The sequence below is a fragment of the Vigna unguiculata genome, chromosome 1 (genome assembly GCF_004118075.2).
Source record: "Vigna unguiculata cultivar IT97K-499-35 chromosome 1, ASM411807v1, whole genome shotgun sequence".
Classification (NCBI taxonomy): Eukaryota; Viridiplantae; Streptophyta; class Magnoliopsida; order Fabales; family Fabaceae; genus Vigna; species Vigna unguiculata.
This window is the reverse complement of record NC_040279.1, coordinates 38,306,809-38,323,535: the sequence shown is the minus strand read 5'-3', so window position 1 is coordinate 38,323,535 and position 16,727 is coordinate 38,306,809. Positions and strand designations below refer to the sequence as shown.

At 27.0% G+C, this 16,727-nt stretch overlaps 2 protein-coding genes across 2 annotated transcripts; one reads left to right on the top strand and one right to left on the bottom strand.

The window, feature by feature from the left end:
* Positions 1-5,209: 5,209 nt before the first annotated feature.
* On the top strand, positions 5,210-8,202 carry LOC114175862 (pyrrolidone-carboxylate peptidase-like). Its single transcript, XM_028060735.1, has 6 exons — positions 5,210-5,228; positions 5,312-5,371; positions 6,011-6,342; positions 7,158-7,262; positions 7,365-7,412; positions 7,784-8,202. The coding sequence occupies exons 3-6, from the start codon at positions 6,070-6,072 to the stop codon at positions 8,021-8,023; spliced, it is 666 nt and encodes a 221-aa protein (XP_027916536.1). The 5' UTR covers positions 5,210-5,228; positions 5,312-5,371; positions 6,011-6,069; the 3' UTR covers positions 8,024-8,202.
* A 3,042-nt stretch (positions 8,203-11,244) lies between these two features.
* On the bottom strand, positions 11,245-13,311 carry LOC114191093 (mannan endo-1,4-beta-mannosidase 4-like). The gene is made up of 5 exons (XM_028080263.1): positions 12,940-13,311; positions 12,639-12,833; positions 12,401-12,520; positions 11,708-11,907; positions 11,245-11,599 (listed from the first exon to the last, which is right to left on the bottom strand). The coding sequence occupies exons 1-5, from the start codon at positions 13,309-13,311 to the stop codon at positions 11,245-11,247; spliced, it is 1,242 nt and encodes a 413-aa protein (XP_027936064.1).
* Positions 13,312-16,727: the final 3,416 nt, after the last annotated feature.

Here is a 16,727-nt window from a genome sequence, read left to right as displayed (position 1 = left end):
GCGCCGAACAAATGTGACTTTTTTTCGTATTATTTGGATAGTAAATTACATAAATATATAAATTATATATGTTTTATGAATTTAGATAAAAACAAAAATAAATTATAAATTCAATTCTTAAAAATCACGTATAATATTTACAACTTTTACAATTTTAAATGTTAACAGTAGTACTCGGTGACAGACTTTGAGAATGATAGATTAAAATATTAATATATTTTGAGTTTAAATATTAGGATATTGTTCAATTATCTTACAGAATAGGTCAAGATACAGGGAGTTTTAGGAACAGTATAAATAATTAAAACGAGAAAAATAAATTAAACTAATTAAATAAAAAGTTAGTCTATAAAAACTCAATGAGTATCTTGTTTTTAAGAAATAAAATTTCTATTTGAATATAGTAGTATAGAATTAGATGTTTCAAATGGAAATTTGGGTGGTGGTATCAATTTAGAAGAAAATGATTTCATTCATAATGTAGTGAATACAGTTTACTTAATGATTTTTTTTTATATAGTAAAAATTAAATACGAATTTTATCTTTATTTACGCCACCAAAGCAAGTGGCATCATTTCAAAATGGATAATATTTTAAATATCATGGTTGATTTTAAATTCTGCTATGATTAAATTGAACCTAATTTTATAGTTGGTCATTAAAGTCAAACTATAGTTAACCGATAGAGTTTTCTCATAGATAGCGTAGGTAGAAGCCCCTGTCAGACTGCAACACCATTGTCAATCTTTTTTTTTTCAATTAAATTATTACTTTAGCCACCTACCAAACCTTAACGGCACAGCTAAGATTAATGTTTAGGTGAATTTAATTTAGCGTAAAATATTTTAAATCTCTGTCAAATAAGATATGTTGTACTGTAATTAGTTTCGAATGCTCATTTGAGTTTCAAATGCTTTTTTTTTAATTAACCACGTTTTTTAAGTAAGAAAACATGTGATTTGCCAATTTGTTGTAAAAATTTGTGGACCTCTCTTAATTCTCACCCAAACATAATTGGATCAAAGATATTGAGGAAAGGAATTTGATGATATTTTATCTTATTTTAAAACTATTTTATATTTCACTATGTATTTTACTGTAATTTGTTACTGAATTAAATTTGGTAGAATTTACATTTAATGCATGACAAAGTTGAAATGTGTACATTGTTGTTGGTCTTGAGATTAATACTATATGGAAGGTTTTTTTTTTTTGCTTGTTTATAAATGGATGCTTGAATGGGTGAGTATGTTTGAATATCCAATCCTAACTATAAATAATAAAAAATGTAAATAAAAGTATGAAAAAAAAATTAAATTCTTCATTATGTAAATATAAGTTCCATTTTCAATATATTTTCTTTTGCTATATGCTGTAAATATAAGAAGAGGAAATTACTTATCTTAACTAGGCATAAGCGATTCCATCATTATTAAAAATGTCAAATCTTATAACCACAAAGCCTAATGATTACATTATAATAACATGCTATATGTTAGACAGTCACTTAATTTTTGTTATTCGCATTTATTTTTGGATTAAATATTATTATTTTAAAATTATTATAAAAAATGTATTTCATTTCCAAAGTAAATTATAGAGTATTTCGACCTGCACTTTATGAAAATTATGTGAAATATTATGGTGCTATTTAAAAATTATAATATATTTAATTGTGACACTATATTTGTCATATGAAAAACACTATGAATGTTTTGTCGAATAATAATTTACTTTATTTTGATTAAGTACAAGGATTAAATACTCTACAATTTAGTTAAAGAACAAAATACAACTTTTTATAATAATTTGGACAAAAAAATTATATTTAATATTTTAATTTTGTTACAAAACTAACGGTGAGATATATTTTACCTTTTGAGAAAAGAATTACAAAGTGGATAGATTTAGAAAAATATAATATACTAGTAAGCTACTTTTTAAAATATGATTTTCAGTGGTAAATGTTGTATTTTAATATATTAGTTCATTTATCTATATTATATAACATTGAAATTTGGCTTAAAACATTATTCGAAGTAATAAGTATTAAAACACAATATTCGTATTTAAAAAAAAGTAAATATAGAATTCTCCACAATGATAATATCAGATTAGAGATGGCAAATAAACCCGTCCCCGTGGGTATTGTCGAACCCGTCCCCGTTTTGACGGGGAATCCCCGCATTGACTGGGTATGGGTATGGGTATGGGGAATCCCCGACTTTTTCAGTTGGGTATGGGATGGGTATGGGGATGTACATATACCCGCCATAATACCCGTCCCGCCATATCTCCATTCTCGTTTAAATTATTAAAATATTCACAATTAATCAAGTAACCCCTATATATATATATATTTTTTCTATTTTTTTTTCTTTTAATTATTTCATTTGTCATGAAACTCATTCTCATCTCCAATATATTTTTTATCTTATCATAACCTTTATGTAATTATGTTAAAATGATGTATGTTAATTAAAAAAAAATTATGCCTCACATTTGAATATTTATATTATTTTTTAATATTTTATTTATTATAAATTTTTCTTTCACATGAGAATGTTTATACTCTCAATTTAAGATAATATAAAAAAAATTCTTTACTTATTATTATTATTAATTTTTGTTTAATTTGAAGAACTCTTTTGTTTCATTAAAATAATTTTCGTTATTTTTCAACCATTAATTATATGTTAATATTTGAAAAGTTTTCTTAATTCTCTAAGATATTTTTCGTCTTATCATACCTTAGTTATACATTTGATTTCCTTTGTGTGATTTTTTTCGATAGTCTCTCAAATTATTTCTAAAACACACATTTGTTAGTTTTTTAATATTTTTATTTATTTTTTTATTTTCATCATGTAGAATAATATTTCGATATATTCTATCTAATTATTTTTTATTTTATAACTCATTATTAATCATAATGTAATTTTTTCACTTTAAATTCTGTTTGAAGTGGTTAAAATTTATATATATATATATATATATATATATATGTATATAATGATATTTAGGAATAGTATATGATAATTCACTACAAGAAAAACATGAAATGGTGACTGATTTAGTCAGTAACCCATATCAGTCACTATTTTTCGTCATTGGTGGTAGTAGTTGATTTATTGTCTGAATCAATGACTAAATTAGTGACCGATTCAATGATCGAATCTGTACTTGATTTAGTGACCAATTTAATTACTAATTTATATGTAATTTAATGACAAATTTTTTGTCACTAATGATATTTCTATTTAATTTTAACCACTTCAAACATAATTTAATAATTAGTTCTGTAAGGTATTTTTCATTTTATCATACCTTAATTATACATTTGATTTCCTTTGTGCGATTTCTTTCGATAGTCTCTCAAATTATTTCTAAAACACACATTTGTTAGTCTTTTAATATTTTTATTTATTGTTTATTTTCATCATGTAGAATAATATTTCGATATATTCTATCTAATTATTTGTTATTTTATAACTCACTATTAATCATACTGTAATTTTTTCCACTTTAATTGTATAAATAACTTTTATTTACTACAATATAAAAATTTAATGTAATTGCTATGAATATTTTTTTGTCACTATCCAACATATATTGAAGTTCAAAAGATACAAAATCTATGTCAAAATTTTATTATTATGTTTATTATTTGTTCTTTGTGTCATTTTGATCAAGTGATGTATTATAACTTTTATTAGTGTATAAAAAAGAGATTCATTATAATTTAAAAAATTGAAGTAAACAAACATTTAAAATATATTTTAATTTGAATATTTGTTTTCCTTTTATTATTATGTTTATTATTTATTCTTTGTGTCATTTTGATCAAGTGATATATTATAACTTTTATTAGTGTATAAAAAAGATATTCATTAGAATTTAAAAAATTGAAGTAAACAAACATTTAAAATATATTTTAATTTAAATATTTGTTTTCCTTTTATATTTTTTTGAAATATTTTTTAATTTTATCAACTAAGTTCATCAATGTTGTAGTTTGCAAATTTAACAAATGTTTTGGTTCACATGAAATTTTATTTGGTATTCTAATATAAAATGTAAACAATTATAATTTATTTTAAGGTATTTGGCATCGAAGAAAATCCTCCTAATATTGAATATTTCATAATATTATGTTTTCTTTACCGTAATTTTTTTTCTTTTATAAAAATTAATATTGAAGTAGTTAGAACACGGGTACGGGTATGGGTACGAGATTATACCCGTTACCCGGTGGGGATGGGGATGGGAAAAAAGTTTGATACCCGTTGGGTTTGGATATGGGGATGGGGATGAATTTTTTATGCGGGGATGGGTATGGGATAGCGAAACCCGTCCCCGCCCCGTTGCCATCCCTATATCAGATGACACTTTTAAGAACAAATTATCAATATTTTTTATTATTTGAAGCATTTAAAAATGTGCATTTACTTATCAATGATTGCAGTAAAAATGTACAAATCTTATGAATAAAGATAATAATTAAAAAGCAAAAATCTAAAATTTTCTTATTATCGTGTTCCCACTTTCCACTGTTTCACCTTACTGTTTAACTTTTTGTCACCTTTGAAATAAAAAAATAAAAAAAAAAACATCATGTTACCCACCATGGTAACAACAATATCCGCGGAACTAGTTCTTTCTCACAAGTATAAATTCTTGAAGGAATTTTAATTTTAACTTTAATGTTGATTTGTGGGGCTGGTGCGCTCTTCCATTAAGGAAAAAAGTATCAAATTAATGCATAAATAAATGATAGTGCAAGCAATGCATTTTATTTGTATAAAACTTTACCTGTACAATAAATTCTTAGTAAAACTTTACTCAAATCATATTTGATTTTAACATTTTTAAATAGTCTTCAAGAATTTAATTTACTACAGAAATTATGAAAAGACATGTTGGAGACCTTGATTGGCTTCGCTTCGCTTGGTGTTACTAACTTACCATTGAAGGAAACCAGAATAACTAAGGTATGTTATTCTTATTCCCATTCTTGTACCAAAGAAAATGTTAAAACGATGATTCCAATTTTTATTTTTATTTTTACGGCATCCAAAAGAAATTGCTAAAACTCCGCAAATGACGAAATTGTAATGAAGCAAGATAAAAAAAATATAAATTGTGAATTTGCCAATGCTACGTTTGTTGTTTGAAGGTGACAGTGACACAGGCACCCACCTGTACTTGTATTTGTTTTGGTATTCGGGTGTGTGTCTATGTATATATATATATATGCGTGTCCCTCTATGTTAATTTTTCTTCTAAATCTAATTTCGAATCTTTCGCCAGTTAAAAAAGTTGAGTAGATAAAGACTGGTGGATGTGGCGTCTCCTGAATTGAAGATTATTGTAAGACCCTCTCTATCAATCAAAGTTCCTTTGCGTTTTCTCCTTCAATTTTGTTTTTGTTTTGTAATTCATGGCTCTTTGATCATTTGGGTGCTGATAGTAATCTTTTTCTTTATTTTGTTTTCGTTGGGTATTGGGTTTATGGTTCTTTTCGGGTTCTGCTACAATTCAGCGATGAACGAAGTGCTTTTCTTTCTTCTGAGACTGATATTTATCTGGGAAGTGAAAAACTTTGGTTCCTTATGCCATCAACCTTCTTTGCATCACTCTTGAAACTGATTTTTGTGTTGTTGTTGGTTACTGATATCTTATGAGATTACTTTAAGACCCATTTCTTCATATTCTCGCCTCATTCTGCTATGTTAATTTTTATTTTTTTCATTTTTGGTTAAATGGTTGCACTTTCTTCAAAATGGACTTCTTTTCTGGTAGTTTATGCAATCCATCAACATTAATATTAGTATCTGAACTCAATGTTGAATCAAAGTTTGGTTGGTATTTTCCTAAAATGTTGGGAGGGTTTTAATATTTTCAGAAGATGGAGATTAAGAACTGTGATATATTTCGTTGGATATGATCCACCATGTAGAAAATATTTCAATTTTTCTTTCCCATACAAGTTCAAATTTATTGATGCAGGTATTTGGAAAATAATTTTTGATTTGAGGCTCTAGTCGTTACCAGCTTTACTGTGGCAAATGGGTTCTGAAGGTCCAACAACACCCATAACAACAATTCATGTGACAGGATTTAAGAAATTCCATGGAGTTGCTGAGAATCCGACCGAAACAATTGTCAATAATTTGACAGAGTACATGTATAAGAAGGGTTTGCCAAAGGGTTTAGTTATTGGGAGCTGCAGCATTCTTGAAACTGCTGGTCAAGGAGCACTTGTTTCACTGTACCAGAGATTGCAATCCGCTGTTATTTCCAAGGACTCTGAATCTTCAAATTCCAATAGAACTATTTGGGTAAGTTCCTCTATACTTGGCGTATAGCTTCACTGTTTGTTCTCGTAGCTTGTTCAACGTTGTTCATTTATGTAACCAAATCTTAATTTGTACTCAATTCATTTATCCGCTGAACCTGGATAAACTATGTTATTCTAGCTGAGTTATACTGCAAAAAAGAAATAAACGTAGCATTAGCATATGAAATTAAATATGACAAAAAAAAAAGACTATCGTTATTATCCGACATGGTAGATAGCTCAATCGATGTATATTTAGTGACATTCCTTGTGAATATCTGTATGCAGCAATAAAAGTCTGCAGTAACTGCAGAGGAACAACCTAAGACTGATCTAATAACTTAAAATAAGCAACATTGGCAGAGGGTAACGTGGACAGATTCTTCATCCCTACTATAGTACTCACAGCAAAATTTGCTCATTATATACTTTTGTATGTGGAGTGGCAATTCCTAGAGTATGATATATTAACTGATTGACACAAATATTAGTGTCTTAAGTTGATTCAAACCATGTTCAGATGTATTGTTGATGACATTTTGTGATTAAATGTCAATGGAATTTGAACTTGTCTTCATAAACTTTAGCACAAAGCTAGAATGAAACTTGTGGTGGACTTTCAATTTTTTAGTACTTCTACATATTGATTCACAAAAGCTGAACTATAAAGATCATGAATAAAGGTTGAGCATCTGAATAAATTGTTGGCTGGGATTTCCTTTGCTTAGACTCGGATACATCATATTTTTAATTCGAATATATTTTCATTTTTCCATCCGTGCAAATTCGTGCTGGTTCTGATTTTTGTTTATTCAGCTGCATTTTGGGGTTAACAGTGGTGCTACATGGTTTGCTATAGAGAACCAGGCAGTCAATGAGGCTAATTTTAGATGTCCCGATGAAATGGGTTGGAAGCCCCAGGTGAGATTGAATTAGTGGATTCATTCCAAATTTTCTTCATCAACAAACCTTTAGAAGTCCGAAGAGCATCCTCACTAAAATTTGCATAATTTGGTATTGCAGAAAGTCCCCATTGTTCCTTCTGATGGTGGAATTTCACGAACAAGGGAGGTAAGATGGACCCCTTATGTTGCACCTACTCTTAATTCCTAAACTAGTTTCACTCTTGGACTAGGTGTTTAGTGCTAACATTAGTATTGATTACTACTAACATAGAAGAGTATTTTTTGTGGTATCATTTCTAGTACTTTAAGGTGCTATAAGTTTTGATGCAACAGAAGCAGCTGCTTAGCCAATTTTCTTACGCTGTTTTGAAAATCATCACCAAATACACTTTTTGGCTCCTCATTTTGTCATAATTAAATGATATTAATTGTCTCATAAATAAATAATTAGTATACATAAACAACATAAAGAAAAGCAATTCAGAAAACACAGTTGGTTCTGCTTAACTAATTAGAATGCTACCTAACTTTGTGCAGACTTCACTCCCTGTAGTGGAGATCACCAAAACCTTGGCAGAGAAGGGGTATGAAGTTATGGCATCAGATGATGCAGGAAGGTTCGTGTGCAATTACGTTTACTATCACTCCCTTCGTTTTGCGGAGCAGAATGGAATCAAATCCCTTTTCGTGCACGTGCCACTCTTCCTCACAATAAATGAAGAGACTCAAATGAAATTCGCTGCTTCCTTGTTAGAGGTTCTTGCCTCTAAATCTTAGAAATGTTATTTCATTACATTTGGACCCTAAAAAATGGGAGCTCCTATATTTGTTCCGGTGTGAAAGTGGATGAATGTATCTTGAATGAGATATTTATAATAAAAATATTGTATTTAAATGGAACCACATATGTTTCTGATTTAAGGTTCCTACACTCTGTGAAGACAGTTTGATTTGCACATCTTCAATGTTTACCTTGTGAATAAATGTTCATTTTGTTACTTCTCCCCTAAGTAAACCAGAAAGTATAACATATGCTCAATTGCTCTAGATATTGCTGAAGGCTGAACCTTTTCATATACTTCACGATTGCTTTTATCCTATCTTATGGATGTTCTTGGACATGGTGTCCTCAACAATGTGCTGAATTTCTGCAAACTAACTACCATGATGCAACATAGTCAACGACAACCTTTAATATGTAGTTAGAATACTTTTTGCATATTAAATTTGTCGGATTGAAACATAGGTTGAGATTTTTTGTATATTAAGTCTATAAAGTTTTGTATAAGTCAAATAAGTTACTAATTTACCACAATGTGAAATATAATATAACTATTGACTGGTAATAATTTGACTTAAATTTTTGTACTTGTAATAGTTAAAATTATTACATTCTTCATAGTTTAAAAATTTGTATTTCACAGAAAAAAAAAAATTCTGTAGTACAAAAATTCTCATATTAAACTGGTTTTCTCATAAAAATATAAAATGTAAATTTGAACTTATCTATAAAAGTAAGTTTGTACAAAACAAGGTCACTCGTTTTTTCATTTTTATTATAATAGAAAGATTACAAACATATGATGGCAATGAATGATAACATTTCATTTGCAATGTTTAATCCCTATTTTTTATTCAGTTATTAATTACTTTATCCCATTTTGTTTACTTTATTATTCTCTCGTTTGATTATAAAAGAAAAATTTACCAATATGAATTCTCACTAAAATAAAACCAAATTATTATGTAATTAGAAATATTTTAAATAATTTTTTTTATTCTTTTTCACTACCTGCTCTCTAAACTTTTATATTCACTCTTCTTTATTGTCCTTTCACAAACTTTTACGGCAAGATTTTGTTCTCACCCTCTTTAACTTCACTTTTGCTCGTAATAGGTAAACAAGTGTTAGAACTAAGAATAGCGATGTTGGGTAAATGACGATTTTAAATTTGGGCTAATATTATATTACAAATTATAGTACTTGAAACTGTTCATCTAATTTTTCTATCTTAAGTAAAAATGGTGTGTATATAAATAAATAAACAAACGTATATTATCTTCTACAAAATTATTGAAATCATTGCTAAACTAGGAGAAGATCGTAGTGTAGCGGAGCCATTAAACAAGATTATTAGACGAATACGTAAAATTTACAGAGAGACAGAATGATGCCATGTGTCTTGCGACATTTCCCATTATAATCTGAGAAAAAAACCTTCAACATTAATTCTCTGCTTCAAAATCAAGCCATCTTTCGAAGATATTAGTCCAAAATGGTAGGTAGTGGTCAATTGAAGCATTATTATAAAATGCGCTTTTTAGAGTTAGACAAACTCGTGTTGTGGTACAAGAAGATTTGACACTTCGGCGAATTCAAAAGATTGTTCATAAGGGTAACCACAAATGTTTAATTTGGTATTGATTAAATATGTTTTTTTTTTATCAATTTTTTTTTAATTATATGTATAATTTCGTCAATTACTTTTATAGAAGAACGTAAAATGTGTTTTACTCATATCAACCAAAATCTAACTTCAAATATTGGAGTTTGGTTTTACTCATACCAACGACCATGGATAAACACTAAAAAAAATTCTCAACAGGAGCAATATGTTGATAATTTTTTTTTACATTCTCTATATTATTAGTTAAAAAAATTATATATTTTTTATTTTTGTTTAACGGTCATTAGTATTGTATAATTTTTAACATATTTGAACTTAGAAAAGAAAAAAAATAATTAAAGATTTAATATATGGTTACCATTATGTATATGACACCTGATAATCCGTCACTTAAATTACGGTAACATTTATTATTAAGAAATAAATACAAATATTAGAGGGAAATCAAAGTCATGTAATTAAAGAAAAAAATTAAGCTAATATAGTACATCAAACCAATAAAAATATTGTTTATTGATTAAAAGGTCACTCTATAGCCACGGCAAGTGTTTACTATTTAATTAACTGGTATTTAACATGTCATGTCCACTGTACAAGATAAATTTATTTTTATATATCCACAATTTATAATAAATAGACGTATTTAAATATATAAACAAGATTATAATTACAGATTATAATCAAAAAGTGCTTTAAATGTAAACTATACATTATATTAAAACACAAATTTACATTAGGAAATAAGATTAATTTTAACTGTTAATAATTTTCTCTAAAAATTCTTTAAATTTGATTTGGTGACATGGAAAAAAATAAAAAGGATAAATAATTAAAAAAAAAACATGTGCACATACTAACATAAAAGGAATAATATTATATTATCCACTACCTCATTGTCTTACAGTATTTTCACCGATTAGACGTTACAAATGACTAAAAATCAGCGTGTGTTTGATAGTAAAGAGTTTTACATTGTCATACAATTTTTAAACTTGTTTCACAAAATTAATTGCAAAAAAAAATTTAAATTATTTATGTTGCATATAAATTTAAGTTATATTTTGAAAAAAAAAATTGAAACTTTTAATAAAAGTTAATTATTTATGAATTGATGTTATTAATAATTACTTGTGACTGAAACTTCTAAATAATTATTTTCAGTTATAACTTGTAAATGGTAAATTATAATTAAAATTTCTGAGTTAAATAGTGAAGAGATATAACTGTATAGGCTAAAGACGGATTTCAGTTATGTGTTTCTTTCATTATTTCTATCACTTTAATAAATTTTATTTTAATTAGTTATTAAATTGTAATCAGTGACGACAAAAATAATTTTAATTAGTCATTAATTTGTGATTAGTGATGGTAAAAGTAATTTTAATTAGTTATTAAATTGTGATTAGCGATGGTAAAAGTAATTTTAATTTGTGGAATTAGAAAATAAGATTAAGTTATGGCAACCAAAGACTATTACAAACAGTAAGAGAGTGTGCATGTAAATCACACATGTCATATTTGAACTATTGTTATAGTTTGTAAAAGATAGAGAGTAGCATTTGATTTAAAGAATGGTTGTGTGGCTTATGACTATCGAATATGAGACATCCTTAAAGATTGTTGGGAGATAATATTAGCAGTGGAAGGATTGTGTTGAAAGATGATTTCATAACCATCGGCCATGTTTTCCATTCCTCCGACAAGTAATTGCCAAAAAGCTGCACCAGCACACGCTCCCCTGTCACTAGCGCTCAAGTATATCCAATTGTATAGTTTTGCATACAATCGATCCCTCTGGGCAACGCTGTATCCTTGAATTCTTGAATTTAACCCAAACTCCTTAAGAAGAATGGGCTTTCGGACAACATTTTCTGCATCTTCAATATGCATCTTAACCCATCTTTCAATGAACACATCTTCAAGTGATTGGTTAAACCTCGACATCCTGCGGCAAAAAACCAACCATCAACTAACATATATATATATATATATATATATATATATATATATTTTCATACGGTGAAAAATGAAAATATTTGACATGGAATATTACCATTGAGGGTAGAGATGAATGGTGGCATAATCGATTTCAGGAACTAGGTTGTTAGAAATGAAATCACTTCCTCCTTCGTATCCAGGATTGAACTGTTTTCTTTGTGCCATTGATTCACCATAAAACCCTTCAAGCCCTACTTGCAATAAGTGATTCTTGTCAATGGACTTCACATAAGCAGCCATCTCCTTCACCCAATCCTGAAAGTTAATAAACTTTCTTTTCATATACATCATAGTCGTTTTTTTTTTTACAATTAAAATAGGTTAACAAGTGGATTTTAAATCTAATTTAACCTCACAAAATTAATTTATAAAGTAAAGTTTGTATCCACTTTATATATATGAAATCTACAACATACATTTTCGAGATATATACATCTTGAGTGTAAGACTAGACATTAATGGATGTTTGATAGGAACCCAATAATAGGTGACATGACTCAACAAATAATAAATCTTCAGTTAGTAGATGATACAATAGGCCAAACAAACAATAACTCTTACTAGGATAAATTTTGACACACGACTCTAATATTACGTTGAGAAATAGACTTTACATCTATCTAAACCTTACAAAATTGACCTATAAGATGAGGTTATAAAATGAGGTTTGTATCCACTCATATATTTTAGATAGCTATTATCTTTGTTCAATGTAGGATATCCTACACAACAAACAAAATAAAATTACCTGAACTTGTTTTCCAGATAAGTCTAGAGAACGAGGTTCATTCATGAGCTCCCACGAAAAAATGGTTGGGTCATCCTTGTATAATAATCCAGTCACTGTGTTTTTTCTTGTGAGCACTCTCTGCATTAGATAAACTAATTAATTAGAATGGTTTTAATAGTGCAGCAGAGGCATTTTACATATGATAATGATAATGGTTTAAATACTGTGAATGCATGTGCATATTTATCATTCTTACCTTGACATGATCTTTGTAGAATTGCTTAGTGACAGGGTTAGAGAAGAAGTCATCTTCAGTGCTTACGCTCTGACCACGTTGTTTTGCCCATTCAACATACTGTTTCTTTCCACCATCGTCTTTCCAATTATTTACCAGGCTTAGAATCAATCGTATCCCATATTTTCCTGCTTCTGATATCACAACATCCAATGCCTGCAAACCATGCAAGGTCACATCTTTCAAAAGAAAAAACTACAAGTATGTGTGCATGAAAAACACACAAAGATATATGCATATTAAAAAAAGTAAGATACAGTACCCTGAAAACACTCTCGTCATAAATACCAGGTGAAGTTTGAAGGGCTTTGTAACCTGCATCGTTGAATGCCCAGGTTCTTGCTAAGTTTAAACCATGTTGGGAAGCTTCTTGAAAAACTGTGGTGACCTTAGAACTTGTAGATGGGTCGGCTGCAAAAGTCATTAGCCAATATGCATTGAATCCGTTGAAGTATTGAGGCTTCCCATTTAGAAAAAAATGGGTGCCATTTCGTTGAATGAAACTATTAGGTCTTTCTGCAAGTACTCTTTTGTCTGAATGATTTTCTAGTTCAACAATATCAGTGCAATTCACGTATAGAGTGATGCACAAGATCATCATAAAAGTCATCAAGGACAGGTTTTGAAACCCCATGGCTTCTTCCCAAACCCCAAAACCAAAAGTTACACTTACACAACCAAATCAGAATTAAAGATAGAGAAAAAGAAGTATAGTGATTTTAAAAGATAATGGATTTTGATAAATTAGGGTGGAGTTTAAATAGATGCAGAAACCTATACAGGACAAAAGTTACTTAAATAATTTATGTGTTCTTCTCATTATTTATGTGGTCCTACCATCATATTGCTATTAATAAATACATACAAATTTCACAAAATTCAAAGAAAGATATACTTTGTACCTTTTATTTTTACTTATTTATGTTTGAAATAAATTTTACTTGAGACATATTTAGTAAAAATGTTTGTCATCATATTACTTTAAATAATCACATACAAATGTCCCCAAAAGGAAGTTATACTTTTATACCTTTTATTTTTATTTATTTATGTTTGAAATAAATTTTACACATTTTTAATGAAAATTGTTTATAGAATATTTTTAACTATTTTTTTCTTGGCCCCACAATATTAAATCATTTTTAAGAAATAAGGATGTATTCATTAATTAGGATGGTAAAACGGTCAACTTGTCCCATTTTAGTTTGTTTTTTTTTTTTGTTAAGCCATAAAAAATGGGGTGGGACATTGAATTGAAAATTTTAACTTGTCCTCGACTTTTAAACATTTTATTTTTATTTATTTATGTTTGTAATAAATTTTACTTAAAACATTTTTAATAAAAAGATTAGTTATAGAACTTTTTTAATCATTAATTTTTGCGCTCCACACAATATTAAATATTTTTTGAGAAACACGTAGTCTATTTAGGACACATTCAATAAGATGGTAAAATGAGTGGTAAAATCGTTCAAGTTGTACCATTTTAGTTTGTCTTTCGTTGAGCCACAAAAAATAGGGTGGGATTGGCTGGCAACAGAACAACAAATTGAAATTTTTTATTAATTTTATAATTTTTAAAATTTTGCATTTTAAAATTTTGATTTTGTATATATGTATATTATGTAAATATTAAAAGTACATGGTAAGTATTTTTAATTTTATTGTTTAATAAAAGTCTCTAATAGAAAAAATTAAAATAATTATATTTTCACATGATAAATTCTTTCATTAGAATAAACTTTTTAAGTGTCAATAATTAAAATTACAATATTATTGTATATTTGCGTTTTCAAAGTAATATAATACAAAAAAAAAATTAAAATTGTTTTTACTGAAAAGAAATAATATGGTGGGATGGTGGGTTAAAAACTCAAATAAAAAACAAAATAAATAATAAATCAACTAGGAATAAGGCTAATTCTATATATATATATATATATATATATATATATATATATATATATATATATATATATATATAAAAGTTGATGCAAACCTCACCTTATAATTAGTTTTGTAGGGTTGGATTAAGTTTAAAGTTCACTCCTTAACATGGTATCAAAATCATGAGTTAGAGTGCATCGTGACGAGATTTGATGTTGTTGGATTTATTGTTTCATCCGCTATCAGACCATTCATCAATATTTAATCTCACACACGTTACATTGACATAAAAAAGATGGGTTAAATGTTTTATCTCTAATAGAAATAAAATCAATTCATAATACATAAGTAGAAAACCAATTCACAGTATATAAGTAAAAATTCAATTCACAATATATAAGTAGATATAATGTAAACCTCATATTGCATGCGCTGATTTTGTAACGTTGAGTTAGACTTAAAAATATTTTTTAATACTTATAAAAATAATCAAATTAACACATATCTTTGATCATATATTCTTTATTAATTAACACGTAACGTTAAGATATAAAAGTAAAGGTCTTGAATTTAAAATTGTAAATGAGTATGTTCATTTATAACATTTAAGTATTTTTCTCTACAACAAACAATCAATATAATATAACTTTTAATTATTAATTGTCAGTTATGAAATTAATATAAAAATACAACAGAAATAAAATGTTTAACTGACATACAGTATACAAATTATATATTATTTTAATTGATAACCGAAATTAACGTAAAGAGTGTACATATTACCTATGTTTGGTCCACAACTAATGTGTATTTCATTTTTCTACATTGACTTATTATTGTAACTACTAAAATAGAGTTATAAAGTCAACCTTACCTTAAATGGTGGATTATGAGATGACTAAGGTGCTAGAGAGTCTCACAAGAGTAGACTCATGGTGGATGTTGAATTTCTTAAAAAGCTCAAGGTTTTGGTGAAAGTAATGATTAAAAAACAAAAAGTGTTTCTTATTATAAATATAATAATCATTGTGATATTCATATACCACATTGGTTCTAAAAGAAATAGTGTTATAAGTTATACTTAATATATAAAATCGATATAGTATGTAAATACTATACTATATATACACAAATTTCAATAAGACTCATGTAGTATGAATGTCACTTAATTTAAAAAAAAAAAATGTCACTTAATCAAATATTGTATAAATAAAACAAAATAAAAGTTTATTTTTTAGACAAAAATATTATATATATATATATATATATATATATATATATATATAATTTCTTATTTTTTAGTGTTTGTATTTATTTTTAGAACTTTTATGTGATTTTTTTAATAGGAGAAATAATTTTATTTTAACTATTTGATTTAATTAGTATTGATTAATTATTATTTTTTTAATTTTTAATTTTATTATTTAACAATTTAAACTAATACTACGATGAGTTTTTTTTTTGTATAATTTGTAATGTGTGGAATTTTCACATAGCATCATATTATCTAATAACATGTTAATTATTTTAATTTGGAATGTTAAATTTTTATTTAATTTGAATTACATAAAAAAATTAAAAAAATAAATTAACAAATGCTAAAATTAGAGTAATAAGTAATTATTTTTGTAACATTGAAAATAAGAAATAATATGCAAAAATAAATTAGGGGGAGTAAAAAATTATAAAAATATAAGGAATGGTAATGAAAAATAAATAAATAAGTTACTAGCAATAAAGTAGTTGAATAATTTATAACTTATAAGTTAAAAATGTACTAAAATAAAATACTTTGAAGTATCTTATCAAACACACTTGGGTATTGGTCAAATTAGTTTGTAAACTCTTAACTGTTGATAGTCAGGGCACGTCTCTTAATAAATGTAAATAAGTAAAATGACAAGACAACAAGAACTAAATTAAAAGATATACAAATTTTAAATACTTAATAAACTATTTTTTTAATAAACACCCAGTTATAAGTAAACTTATAAATACTTACAACTTAATTAAATATACGTTTAAAATTATATTTTTTAAAAAATTTAAATAAATTTAACATAAAAACCTTTAGGTGGTAGAATGATGTTTCGTCCAGTATCACTCCCGGGCACCGAGCGACTGTTATTCAGTGCAAAATCAACATTGAACGACCAAATAACG